Source organism: Saimiri boliviensis, chromosome 2 (genome assembly GCF_048565385.1).
Source record: "Saimiri boliviensis isolate mSaiBol1 chromosome 2, mSaiBol1.pri, whole genome shotgun sequence".
Taxonomy (NCBI): Eukaryota; Metazoa; Chordata; class Mammalia; order Primates; family Cebidae; genus Saimiri; species Saimiri boliviensis.
Window position 1 is genome coordinate 33,553,811 of NC_133450.1, and position 14,182 is coordinate 33,567,992.

General features: G+C 43.9%; 1 protein-coding gene across 12 annotated transcripts in view; it reads left to right on the plus strand.

The window, feature by feature from the left end:
- Window positions 1-14,182, plus strand: part of SLC8A3 (solute carrier family 8 member A3) — a 146,632-nt gene that overhangs the window by 8,560 nt on the left and 123,890 nt on the right. For 8 of the 12 annotated variants that reach the window (XM_074393062.1, XM_074393065.1, XM_074393067.1 and 5 more), the window contains exon 2: window positions 11,753-13,598. In XM_074393062.1, the coding sequence (XP_074249163.1) occupies window positions 11,815-13,598 (1,784 nt within the window). In that variant the 5' untranslated portion in view covers window positions 11,753-11,814. Of the gene's footprint in view, window positions 1-7,111; window positions 10,456-11,752; window positions 13,599-14,182 lie in introns of those variants that run through there. The other 4 variants (XM_074393060.1, XM_074393061.1, XM_039469415.2 and 1 more) reach the window with 4 other exon arrangements.

The window sequence follows — 14,182 nt, forward strand, 5'->3', positions numbered from 1 at the left end:
AACCTCAAAGGGAAATAATTAGGAGAGAGCACATCTCCAAAGACAGTAGCTAGATCTGCTGGGAGTCTGAGGAGTCTGCTCCTAGCACTCCTTGTAAAAGCAGGGCCCAGGGCATCCTTAGAGTTGATTGTGCAAGAGAACTACCCAGCCTTGTCTCAGAGACAATTTTGACTGCTTGCCAGTTTTTATTTGTTCTTGCATCAGGCAATGATATGATTTAATTCCATATTTCAACATTTAAAAAATTAAAGTAAATTAAATGGCATTAAAATACATCTGGGTTCTGGAGAATAGTCTGAGAAAAATGTACATGAATGAGGCTGATCACCAGCATCGCTTGATAGCTTTGCAACAGGGCAGAAGGATGTCAGCCTCACCCCATGAATAACCTCAAAAGATAGAGCCCAGGTGGTTCTCTCTCAGGAATAGGGAAGGGCAGGAACAATGTCTGCTTCAGGCTGTTGTGGGTCTCTTGCTTCTCTGACTCCAGCCCTGACTTCCATTCAGTTGCAGCGGATGCTTTCTCTTGGTCTCTCCAGACATGACACAGTCCTTCAGGCCTGGTAAAAGGAGACCTCTGGCATTCAGAGCACCAAGGATTGGTTCTGGCTCCGTTATTTATTGGCATAGAAACCCTCAGCAATAAACTGAGCCCCGATTTCTTCTGTATGATCATCCTCACAAGAAGGATTAAATAAGATCCTGTGAGTGAGAAGGTCTTTGTAAACCCCTAGCACATAGTATTGCTTAATAATTATTGAATGAATGATGCAGTATACGTGCCTTTTATCATTATGCCATACTCTGAAGGAAAAGTGAGGTGCCAATGAGAGAGCTAGGATTGGAAGAAGGGGCTGTGTTTAGAATTAGACTCATGACTCTGTCCAAACACCATGTGGTCCCACTGGTTCTTGAGAATGAACAAAACTGTCTGCACTCTGAGATCATTGGCTTTAACTATATACCTCTCTACCCCAAGGCTTGCCAGGAAGTGTGAAGTCTCTTCCTAGATGCATCTTTCCAGAATCACTTAATGAAACTCCTGAAGAGTTATTATGCATCCATTCAACAAAAACTTACTGAGTACCCCTTCTGCCAGTACTGGCCAAGGCATGGGAATACCATGGTGAACAAAAAGGACAAGATTCCTGCTACTACAGAGTAGATATGTGATGATAAACTAGTAAGTAGGTAGACAAAAATGATGATTTCATTAAGTGAATACGGGCTATAAAGAAAACGAAAAGTGATGTTACAAGAGAGTACTGGAGGGAGAGATTGCCTGTACTAAGATGGGTGGGGGAAAGCCTCTCAGAGAGGTGGCATCCAAGGTCTGAATGAAATTTAAAAGTGACCTATGTGGATATTTAGGGTAAGGTTGTCCCAAGTAGAGAGAACCATAAATGCACAAGTTCTAAGGTATATGCTTGCCTGTTCTAGAAACTTCCAAGTATTTCATCTATGTGGGAGTGACGTATGGATGGAGCAAAACAAAATGGTAGGAGATTTGAAAGGTCAGCAAGTTAGAAGCTAGAAGAGAAGTCAGTAGGGGGTGGGATGCCACAGAAAAAGAGAGGATACAAAGAATGTCATGACCTATCTGATTTACATTTTAAACAGACTTCCTGGCTGTTTTGTGGAGAGTAGATTGTAATGGGTGGAACGAGGTTGACAGCTGTTGCAGTAGTCCAGGCGAGAGATGTAATATTAAATATTAAATCTCCAGCAGCTAGAATGGAGTGTGACACATATCTGGCATACTGTAAATTTGAGAATGCATCCAGGCAGAAATGATCTTCAAAGAACCTACGACTGTAATGGGCACATACTAAGTGCTCGACAAATACTTTCATCATGAATCAATGGACAGTGTCAGGCTTTCTTGTAGCCACTCTAGACTTTGAGTTAATCTCAATATTTTGGATCTTTGACCAATAATTCTTACCTTTCTAGCTAGTGCTATTTCTTAAGAGCAATATGTTCCATGGGCTCATTTTCTTCTGTGTGAAACTGCATGATCATTTGAACAGATCTGAGATGTCTAACTCCACAACCTTTAGGCAGTGTTCATAAGTCCCCAGACCCTTGGCTCACACTTGACTACTGATCTCATGTACTTTTCTGTGTGTCACTCCAGAGGGGGACCAGACCTGCTTCATCAATGCATCTTCAGAGCTTATCACAGTCTGGACTATCGAATCCACAAATGGTTATTCCCTTGACTAGACTGAAGAACACTCTAAGGCCTTCATTAGGCTCCATTTGTCCCAGTTACAGGAAGTCCTAAAGCTAAAAAGATACTTAAGTTGGATGGTTTTGTGTTGATTCCTTCAGCTTCCATTTCTTGGGGCCTGAGGGTCTCAGGATCAGGATGAACTTTGCAGGGCCAGTGGAAGAAGGGGCCTGATGTGGTGTGGTCCTTCCTCTTTCACCATCATCTTCTATTTTCATTGGTCTCCAACTTACGATAATTTTACTTTCAGTGCCTCTGAAATCCACACTTTCCCTGGCAGCCCTTCTCCCACTGCCTTGGTTCAGGTCTCCCTTGCCTTTCACCCCAATCTTGGGAGAGTCTGGACGGGTCTTCCTGCCTCCAGTCTTGCCCTACTTTCATTCACCTATCCAGTTCCCACACTGTCATCACTCTACGTTGCCTATCCAAAAGAAAAACATTGATCTTTTCCCTCCTATGATTAAAAACCTTCAGTGCTTCCTTATTGCCTCCAAGAGAATGCCCACATTTCTTGGCCAGGCACACAAGGCCTCTTACCAGCGATTCCTCACTCATCTCCACAGCTTCTCTCAAGTCTTTCAGCCATGGTGCTCATCCTTCTGGAAACAGGCACTGCTTGTTCAGGCTTCCATGCCCTTTAGCCTGGGCTTCCTATAGCCTTTGTTTGAGATGCACTGGCTTCCACCCAGTTAACTCCTATTCATTCTTTAAATCTTAGACCTGACCTTAGCTGGTTCATGCAGCTGGCCCCAGTGATCCCAGACAGTGCTGTACCTTCCTTTCTTGTAATCTCTTGGCACATTGCAAATGCTTCAAAATCTGGTACTTGTTTTGTTGTAATTATTTGGTTTTCTGTCATTGTTCTCCAATGAAGTGTGTGCTTCTCTAGAGGGATTATATTTTGCTCATATTACTCAAATTCAAAAAACCTTGCTCACAGAATCCCTGACAGATGGTTCTCCTGCCTCCAATTTGAACACTGCCAAAGATGGGAGAAATCACTGGATATTATCCCTTCTATTTTTGCACATTCATTCAATGTACTCATTCATTCAGTAAATATATACTGAGCATCTACGGTATGCCAGGCACTGATTTAGGCACTGGGGATACAGAAATATCAGATAAAAATTTCTACCCTCTTAGAACTTATATTCTAACTTTTTTGAGTGTGTGGAAAAAAAATGAATTTGGAACAAATGAGAGTAACCTTCTTACCGTAATTCAGTGAAAGTCAGCCTGTGACACATAAGCTGTGTTCCATACAAATGCAGGCATGCATGAATAACTGAGCAAGTGAGTGAATGAACAAAGAGACCATAAGGAAGTGTGAAGAAGTACGCCTAAGCTATTATCACTGAAAGGAAAATAATTAGAAATACAACTTGCTGAAAATGGATGAGTAACATCATTTTCCTCCAAAGACAAGGGAATTCTGGATCTTTTATATTTCCTCAGTACAAGTATAAAGCAAGTAGACAGCAAGTTTAGGGAAAGACAAAGGGAAAATCTGCTTATGTGGGTAGAGAATTGATGCTGACTGTTCTTGGCAAGGTATGAGAAAGCAAGTGAGATTCCAAGAGGAAGGGATGTTTGTCCAATGCATAGAAATGTCTTGTGGTACCCATTTATGAGTCAACGCATGATCTGCTGAGAGTCCTTCTCTCAGTCCAAAGAAAGTCTCTGATGGCTAGAAATCTGGGATGCAAATGTCACAGCCTGGAGAGGTTCCTTCTCTTCTCTCCCAGGGTTTTCAACTTTGTATCTTAAAATCAACTAAGGAACTTTTCAAAAACAAATATTTAGGCTCCTCTCCCAGAGAGTCCAAAACTTAGGTCTGGAGTAGGATCCAGATGTCTGTATTTTTTTGAACGCCAGGATTATTCAGATGTACAGCCATCTCTAGAATGTGATCCTGGTTCCATCACTGTCTCCAACTGGGGGATGACTGAAATGCAGATGTTGACCCAGCAATGAGAAAAACAAAACTTAAATTAAGCTGAGCTAAGCCCTCTGTCTTCCTAGCTCTCTGGCCTACTCTCAGTGTTTGTAGCTCCCCAGATCTGTCAAGGACTTACAAGTCCTCTGATTTCCACAAGTCTAGCAAATTTCAGGCATCTTTGAATCATAGAATTTTAGAGGCCCCGAGGGCATCAGAGATCAAGTTCAACCTCTTAGCCCTATCAATAGAGTTTCATTGAGTGTGACGATCATTGTTCCAAAAAACAAAAAAAAAAAGCTTCCCCTTTGGGAGGCCAAGGTGGGCAGATTACTTGAGGTTATGAGTTTGAGACCAGCCTGGACAACACGGTGAAACCCCGCCTCTACTGAAAATACAAAAATTAGCTGTGTGTGGTGGTGCACATCTGTAATCCCAACTACTCAGGAGGATGAGGCATGAAAATTGCTTGATCCTGGGAGGTGAAGGTTGTGGTGAGCCAAGATTGCACCACTATACTCCAGCCTGGGCGACAGAGCAAGACTGTCTCAAAGAAAAAAAAAAAGCTTCTCTACATTGAGTTGAAATTTTTCACAGAGCTTCTAGAAGAGCGTGGAAGATGGGCAGGTAAACAGATAAGCCCAGTACAGTATGACAAGTGCTTCAGGGGTGATCAAATTGTTAGAGAAACCCAAAAGAATAAATGACTCGCTTTAAAGTTAGAGGAAGAGGCATTTTCAGGGAAGGCTTCCCAGAAGGCACAGAGATTTCTGGAGCCTGAAGTTCTTGACCTAAGGGATCCTGATCCCCAGCTTCCTCTTCCACCATCCCTTTCATCCCCTGGAACTTAAAAGCAGACTTTAGCATTTGACACACCGAGTTTCATAGCTCTTCTTTGCCACTTTCTCAGCTAGTAGACCTTGGGTAAATTATGAATCTTTGAGGCTCCGTTTCTTCATTTCTAAAACAGATAACAAGATATGTCTCATTGTGGGGTTGTGGGGTAGTAAATAACAGATATAAAAACGCCTATAGCAGTGTCGGCCATAGAGTAGGTGCCTGATGAATATATATCATCATTGCTGTTGTCATCACTTTTTTCAAGTCCTTGGCCCTTATAAAGCATGAGGAGACGGAGGCCCACTGATGCCCTGGTCTGTCTAGGAAGCTTTCTTTTCTCTTCTTCTGTAAGTAGTACCGAGGAGGATGTCAGCAGGGCATTATGAAGGTATCAGAGACATCAGGGAAGGCAAAATATGACGATTGCATGAGATCAGAGAAGCAAGAACAGTGTAATATTATCTCACATATGACTGCAACATTCTCTACGTTAAAAGCCCTGCTGCACTGCAGCCACTGCCCACAAGAGTTGAGGTAGCTATAGAGCCACCAAACTGAGCAGCAGAAGAAAATCATATCATTTTCCAAGATGTAGCTGTAATCAGTTATTCCTATAATTACTTTTTTGTCTTCATCCCTCATCAGAAAATAAACTCTCAGATTTGGAGAAGTGGTTCATGGCTGTATCTGCAATTGCTAGCACAGAGTTTGGCTAGCAGTTGTTTAAAAAATGGATTTGGTCCAAGGGACTTCTGGTAAATCCAGAATGTAGGCTCTCCTTGACTTTTTCCTGGTCCCTTCTTCCTACCACCCCTGTCTAGCTTACTCTCTTATCCTCTGAGGTCTCTGTGGTGGTCTAAATTCCACACCTGGCTTTCACATGGCTCTGGGTCAACCTAACATAAATGTGTCCCTTCACTTCTTTCCCTTCATGTCATCAAAGCATCTTTGATTGAAAGGAACTACAGCAATCATCTAACCTAACCTGAATTTTATGGATGAGGAAGCTGATGTCCTGAGAGGGTCACTGACTTTCCAGGATCTCACGCCTCATTGAGACATGGCTGGAAAGGAAGTTCTTGTCTGTTTTCAAATCCAGGGTTCTACCATGGATCCACTCTGACTGTATGTAGCTTGTCGGGGGCCTCCACATCTAGAAACACTCAGCCTGCCCTCCTTGAGCCTTTGCTCAAAGGTTTCCTCAAACCTAGGGTATATGCCAAGCATGGTGGTAACACCATGTGTCCTGGAGGCAGACTGCCAGAACTCACATGCTTACCTTTCTGCTTACTAACTGAGGTTTTGGGCAAATTACCTAACCTCTACAAGTTCTAATTTGCCATCTTTAAAACAGGTGTGATAATAATAGTACTTCCTTCATTGCAAAGATTCAAAAAAGTGAATCATGCAAGCACATATTTAATATTATATTTTCCTCCTTGGATCCGAGTTCCAGCTGTGGCAATCAAGCTACCTAAGCCGTGGAGGTCACATCTTTCCTGCTCTTGAGAGAGTCGGGAGCTTTGTTCTTGTGTCTCTCGAGGAGTATTGCCGAGGACAGAACTGCACTGACTTTCACCCACTGGAGGCAGAGCAGGTACGGGAGAATATGCAGTGTGCGTAGACTCAGGTGACACATAGGAGCCAGTGCAGCCTGGATGCACCTAAAACTTTAATATAAATTGGCTATGACACCTGTGCAGGGGTCCAGATTTAGAAGCAGAGCAGGATGATTCTACCCAGGCTGGTGACAGGCCTGGAACAGTGTTCCCATTGGAGAAAGTGGAGGGCATAGCAGGCGGGAGAATTTGCTCAGTCTGTCCTGGTGGCACTGTTTTATTAATGATCTGAAAGAGCAGAGGAACGGTGACTTTAATTAAATTTGCCAGTGATATTAAAAGATGTCAGGAGCCACTGCTGAGGACACAGACACCTTGCAGATGGCCTCAGGGGCGTTAGGAAGATGATCTGGGAAAGAGATGAGAGGCTGGGGGCTGAGCCAGGGCATCAGTTTGGCTGAGAGAGAGGAATGTGACATGGGGACAGAAGGTCATCATGAGTAGAATCTACACAGGCCCACTGTTCTTGTCTGTATCTGTTCAGTTTGCAGTAGAGTTCTGTCTGAACTTCCTGGACTCCCAAGAGGTTGGACTCTATCTATGCCCGCTGACAGCCATCCTAAACCCTTAGGTGGAATTGGTATTTATGAAATACAGATCATATCATGTCATTCTTTGGTTTACCACCCTGTCATTGGCTTTTCATTGCCCTTAGACTAAAGCCCCATCTTCTCAGCCTGGCATATAAGGCTTGCCATAAGTAAAGTTTTCCCTACTGTCTAGCTTCATCTACTGGCCCTCCTGCTGCATGCTGCAAGCCTTGTAATTCCATGCCCACAGCAGCCTTTTTCATTATGTTTCCATGTTCCATGTCTTTGCCTTTGCCTGGGCTGTTCTCTTTGACTTGAATGCCCTTCCCATTTTCCTTATTTATTTATTTATTTTTTGACTAAAGCTCACTTATGCTTGAAGACTCATTTCAGTGATCACCTTCAGAACACCTCCCTGAATCCCTAGGCTGGCTCAGTGCCCTCTTCACATACCCACAGTATTCTGTCCTGCCTCCACTTTTTACAGTAAAAGTGTCTATTCGTACATCTGTACAGTTCTGCTAGGTTGTACGTTTGTGGGCAAACGTGGTGTCTGATTTTTTTCATTTAATCCACCAGCATCTAATACCAGGTCTAGCAAATCACAGGCTTTTGTCAATGTTTGTCAACCTGAACTGATGAGAATGAGAATATTTGGATGAAAGGCTACAGCTTTAAAGGAAGGGATTAATGAGTCAAAAAAACAAACAAAAAAAATTTAAAAAAAAAGAAAGAAAAGAAAGGCTATAGTAGGCAGCTAGGATAACCCCAGTAAGCAACCTCCAAATAGCGAGTTTCTCTACTGAGCAGGTGTGGGACGGTCATCTTGCTCCTAAGTCCACATCAGACTGGAAACTGATTGGAGGCCATGGATGTTCTACAACAAAGTGGAGCATCTTAGTAAAATGTGGTGGTTAAAACCATGCTTTATGTCATCTGTCTGTGAGTTCTAGCTCTACTATTTCCTTTGTACTCATTTTCCTGAAATATAAAATAGGGATAAAAATATTACTAAACTCTAGAGTTGCTATGAAAATTAAATGAGAAGGTACTCAGCATTATACGTACAATAAACACTTGTAGATGCTAGTTACTATTATGAATGTCTTTATTATTTGGGATGGTATGGGGGGAACAGTCTCAAGTTGAGTCATATCCCTGAGTATGACCCAGGGTGAAGAGTCTTCTGGAACCACAGATCATCTGGGTCTCTAAGGGATTGAACTGGACTCCCAGGAGGTTGGAATCTATCTCGATTGGTGTCTGGGCCAGGGTCAATCACATAAAAAATGACCACTGGCTTGGTCATTGGAGATATTCTTGCTTCCTCTAACATCTCAGCCAGAAACCATTTCCTGGCAGGGCTGCAAAGAGAAACTGGGCATTCACAGGGCATCTTCCACCTTCAATTTCAAAAACTGGGTGCATGCATTCACTAACCATCCCACCTTCTTGCCTTGTTTTCTTTCTCCTTTTTTTCTTTTTGAGACAGAGTTTCACTCTTGTTGCCCAGGCTGGAGTGCAATGGTGCGATCTTGGCTCACTGCCAGCTCTGTCTCACAGGTTCAAGTGATTCTCCTGCCTCAGCTTCCCAAGTAGCTGGAATTACAGGCATGCACCACTGTGCCTGGCTAACTTTTGTATTTTTAGTAGAGATGGGGTTTTGCCATGTTGGTCAAGCTGGTCTCGAACTCCTGACCTCAAGTGATTCACTTGCCTCAGCTTCTTAAAGTGCTGGGATTACAGATGTGAGCCACTGTGCCTGGACTTGTCTTGTTTTCTTTCATCTTTTCCTTCAGTTCATTTATTTTCTTATGGAACAGTCTTTTTAAACTGGCTTCTGATTCTGATCATATAATAGCACATTCCCCTGAAAAACCTGTTGCCACAAAGTGTATGCAAGGCCAAAGGAGAACAAAGGCTGTGATCCTCCTTAATTCTCCTGGTCCACAAGATATATAGGACTCCAGTCCTCTGTTCATCAGGATGATTCTACCATCCCAATGTTCCACATCCTTTTACTCTGGAAGACCAGCTCTCTTTCCTCCCCTATGGATACTCACCCCCTTGGGATTGGTTGGCTCTCACAGCAGCCACCTCCTGTCATTGGGTTGGCTCTTGATGAAAGAGCTGCACAGCTGTGCCCACCATCTGTTGTCGCCGCATGGGGCTCATTGGAATCCTCTAAGTGTCAGGGTTTTCAGAGGTCAAAGTAAGGAGCCAGTATCCTTTTCTCTCCACATTTCTCTAGGGTGGGTGAGTGTCAAACCTCTGAATGAATGTCTTTGTGCACATCATTGATGACAAGAGCTTTCTTTACCTTTGAAGATGGATGCTGAACATCTTCAACCACTCTATTCCTCCACAGTCATCCTCATAACCTCTTCTCCTAAGAGTCAGGTCAAAGGCAGAGGCCCCCAGCACCTGTTGTGATGCCCCCAGCACCCCGAGCACCGAGGAATGTGGGCTTCAGCACTTGGCAGCCTTGTCATTCTGGATTAAACCAAGTTAATCTTCAAAGTCCTTTGAGAGGGAAGTCTTCATGGGTACAATATGCACCCTGATGTTTTGTGTCCCGAAGGGAACTTCTCTTTGAGCACAGGCTTTGGGAATTTAAAGAGGTCCTACATAGTCTCTAAAATCAAGTCAGGATTTGTCTATGAAATGTACATGTATTTCCAAAGCAAACGGTTATAATTCAGATCAAAAATATAGAAGGCTGATGTCTGAGGAATCTTCCTTGGTGGCTACATTTGTTAATTCCAAAAACAGTTATTGAGAGCCTACTAACCACTTAGGATACCATGATAAACAGAAGAGACACAGTCTTTGCTCTTATGTCATTCACTGTTTAATGGCTGAGAGCTGAAGCATTAGTAAGAGTGGGGAGTGCAAATGAGAAACCCTCATTTCAAAGAAGAGTAATGAGAATAATGGCATGTACAAAGGTCCTGGGGTGGACAGTCCCTTAGTGTAATCCAGGAGTGAACATGAAGGCCATTGCTATTGAAATGTAGTAAGGGAGAGAGTGATGGGATGAAGGGGAATGAATGGGAAGGAGTGAGTTCATGCAAGGCTTTGAAGGTTATGGTAAAAAAAAATCTGGTCTTTATGTCAAGAGCAAGAGAAGGCTACCAAAGGGCTTCAAATAGGGGAATGATATGCTTAAGTCTGTTTGCTTTTTTTTTTTTTTTTTTTAAGATTATTGTGGCTATATGAGGAAAGTGGAATTGAGAACTAGCAAGAATTGGAGTGGTGAACTCCGTTAGAAGGCTACTGCAGTAGATTCATCAGGTGAGGAGTGATGGTGGCTTGGGATGATGGTGGTAGAAGTGGAGGAAGAGTTGATAGGATTTAGTGATTGGATAAGGGACAGAAGAGAGACTAACACCTGCTTTCTAGCACGAGTAACTGGGCGGCTGAAGATGCTATCTTCTGAGCCAGGAAACAGGAGAAAAATGAGCATATATGGGAGATGAAGACTTTGAAACCTTTAAGGTGCTGTACAAATGCAAATCAGCATTCCTTTCTTACTGAGGGTACGCCACACAGTTGTAGCAGAGGGGGAAAGATCCCTCTTCTTTTTTTAGCTGTTGCATGGTTATTTTCATTCTCATTCCACCCAAATGAGGCAATGAGTGGAAAGATGAGTGTATAATAACTCCAGTTACATTTTTTCCCATTCTTCTGAGCTCAAGCTCACCTTTTAGTGGTTTGAGGCCACTAGATGAGGTTGCATATCACCACCAAAATCTTATCTCCAGTTTAACAAAACTTATTTGAGAGACCTTTGCATGCTTTATTAATAACGATTTTTACCACTCGTTCCTTTCCATGTTTGGGTTTGAAATTTCAGTGGCTGTTGGATCATCATCTTCCTGTAACTGCCCACTTAAACTGCTCATAAGCGTTTTACTGGAGGGCTCAGAGCTTCTGTGAACTTGGTCTTGGGCACACCTTACAGGGCCTCCGTTTGGCTATGGGGTGGGTGGCATTCACTATGAATCAACTCCTTATTTCCCAAGGTATCTCAGAATTATAAATTGCTTCCAGAGGTCTTGCATTCGGGGAGGAAGTTTCTTTCCAAGGGAGATAAATTATACGTAAAGCAAGGTTTTCAATTTTTCGGGGACTATCCCATGAAAATTCAATTCAACATACACTCTTGCAAACCTGTTATGCAAGATTCTTGAGTGTAATGGCAAGAGGGGAAGGAAGTCTGAACATCCCAGAGAGAGTATAAGTGGGGATGGAGATTCAGGTTATACACAGCCTACTTTAAGTTGCTTCTTGAGAACTTTCACAGGTAATAGAGGTTTGGGAGAAAGGACTTGAAGGATATTGCTGCATTTCCATCCCCAGTATTCCCAGCTATTTCAAGCCATTTTTCAACAGTCTCCACCAGATGGTTTTGAGCACAGAGCAGCTATTTGTGCCTCCCATTGACTTCTATTTTTCCAAGTGAGAGACTGTCCCATATGTTAGTGCAATATGTCACTGGAGGTGAAGCATCATTTTGTGTTTGTGGGAACCTGCCGTTTGCTGTCCCCTTTTTCCTCATGCCTTTTCCTGCCTCTCTGATCTTTTCTAGGTCTCTGGCTTATCAGGAGGACCATTGGTGCTGCAGTAGAAGCCAGTGGCTAAGTCTCGTGTATGGCGTGGTTAAGGTTGCAGCCTCTCACCTCTGCCTTCCTCCATTTTGGGCTGGTTACCTTTGTGCTCTTCCTGAATGGTCTTCGAGCAGAGGCTGGTGGCTCAGGGGATGTGCCAAGCACAGGGCAGAACAATGAGTCCTGTTCAGGGTCATCGGACTGCAAGGAGGGTGTCATCCTACCAATCTGGTACCCGGAGAACCCTTCCCTTGGGGACAAGATTGCCAGGGTCATTGTCTATTTTGTGGCCCTGATATACATGTTCCTTGGGGTGTCCATCATTGCTGACCGCTTCATGGCATCTATTGAAGTCATCACCTCTCAAGAGAGGGAGGTGACGATTAAAAAACCCAATGGAGAAACCAGCACAACTACTATTCGGGTCTGGAATGAAACTGTCTCCAACCTGACCCTAATGGCCCTGGGTTCCTCTGCTCCTGAGATACTCCTCTCTTTAATTGAGGTGTGTGGTCATGGGTTCATTGCTGGCGATCTGGGACCTTCTACCATTGTAGGGAGCGCAGCCTTCAACATGTTCATCATCATTGGTATCTGTGTCTACGTGATTCCAGATGGAGAGACTCGCAAGATCAAGCACCTGCGAGTCTTCTTCGTCACTGCTGCTTGGAGTATCTTTGCCTACATCTGGCTCTATATGATTCTGGCAGTCTTCTCCCCTGGTGTGGTCCAGGTTTGGGAAGGCCTCCTCACTCTCTTCTTCTTTCCAGTGTGTGTCCTTCTGGCCTGGGTGGCAGATAAACGACTGCTCTTCTATAAATACATGCACAAAAAGTACCGCACAGATAAACACCGAGGGATTATTATAGAGACGGAGGGTGACCACCCTAAGGGCATTGAGATGGATGGGAAAATGATGAATTCCCATTTTCTAGATGGGAACCTGGTGCCCCTGGAAGGAAAGGAAGTGGATGAGTCCCGCAGAGAGATGATCCGAATTCTCAAGGATCTGAAGCAAAAACACCCAGAGAAGGACTTAGATCAGCTGGTGGAGATGGCCAATTACTATGCTCTTTCCCACCAACAGAAGAGCCGGGCCTTCTACCGGATCCAAGCCACCCGTATGATGACTGGTGCAGGCAATATCCTGAAGAAACATGCCGCAGAACAAGCCAAGAAGTCCTCCAGCATGAGCGAGGTGCACACCGATGAGCCTGAGGACTTTATTTCCAAGGTCTTCTTTGACCCATGTTCTTACCAGTGCCTGGAGAACTGTGGGGCTGTACTCCTGACAGTGGTGAGGAAAGGGGGAGACATGTCAAAGACCATGTATGTGGACTACAAAACAGAGGATGGTTCTGCCAATGCAGGCGCTGACTATGAGTTCACGGAGGGCACGGTGGTTCTGAAGCCAGGGGAGACCCAGAAGGAGTTCTCTGTGGGCATTATTGATGATGACATTTTTGAGGAGGACGAGCACTTCTTTGTAAGGTTGAGCAATGTCCGCATAGAGGAGGAGCAGCCAGAGGAGGGGATGCCTCCAGCAATATTCAACAGTCTTCCCTTGCCTCGGGCTGTCCTAGCCTCCCCTTGTGTGGCCACAGTTACCATCTTGGATGACGACCATGCAGGCATCTTCACTTTTGAATGTGATACTATCCATGTCAGTGAGAGTATTGGTGTTATGGAGGTCAAGGTTCTACGGACATCAGGTGCCCGGGGTACGGTCATTGTCCCCTTTAGGACAGTAGAAGGGACAGCCAAGGGTGGTGGTGAGGACTTTGAAGACACATACGGGGAGCTGGAATTCAAGAATGACGAAACTGTGTAAGTAACCTTCCTGTATTCTGCCCCTCCTCGACCCCATCTTTTGCCATCTCTTTCTGTCCTTCTGTACTGCACTTTACAACGTTTGCTTGTGTTTGTGTTAATGTCAGCCTTTGGTTTCATCACAGGTGTGCAGGATCAGCAGAGACCATGGACAGGTTCTGCTTCTAAAGTCTTCTTCAGTTTTATCTCTTTAAATTGTTTCTGGGCAAGAAAATCCTGTGACAAGAGCTAAAGACAGAGAACCTTTAGTCCACTAAAACACAAAATGATGGCTGGTGGAGGTGTGGGATGACAGAAATTTGTATCAGATTTTGGAGAATGCTTGTGATTAAGAAGGACTAGAGAACTGCTTGGGCTTCTCCTTCCTTTCTTCCTCATATGAAGGGTGTCTATGAGCTTTGAAACCAATCCTTTTCATTCTGGGCAGCAATAGCCCAATCAAAACAGTCTGAAGAAAACCAGTGACATTGGCTTTGTTCCCTGGTACTATATTGCCAGTTGCATATAACTAGATTCCAGGCACCTCTTCTTTAATTTGGAAATTGCAAAATTTATAGACACTTGACAATCTTTTTAAATGC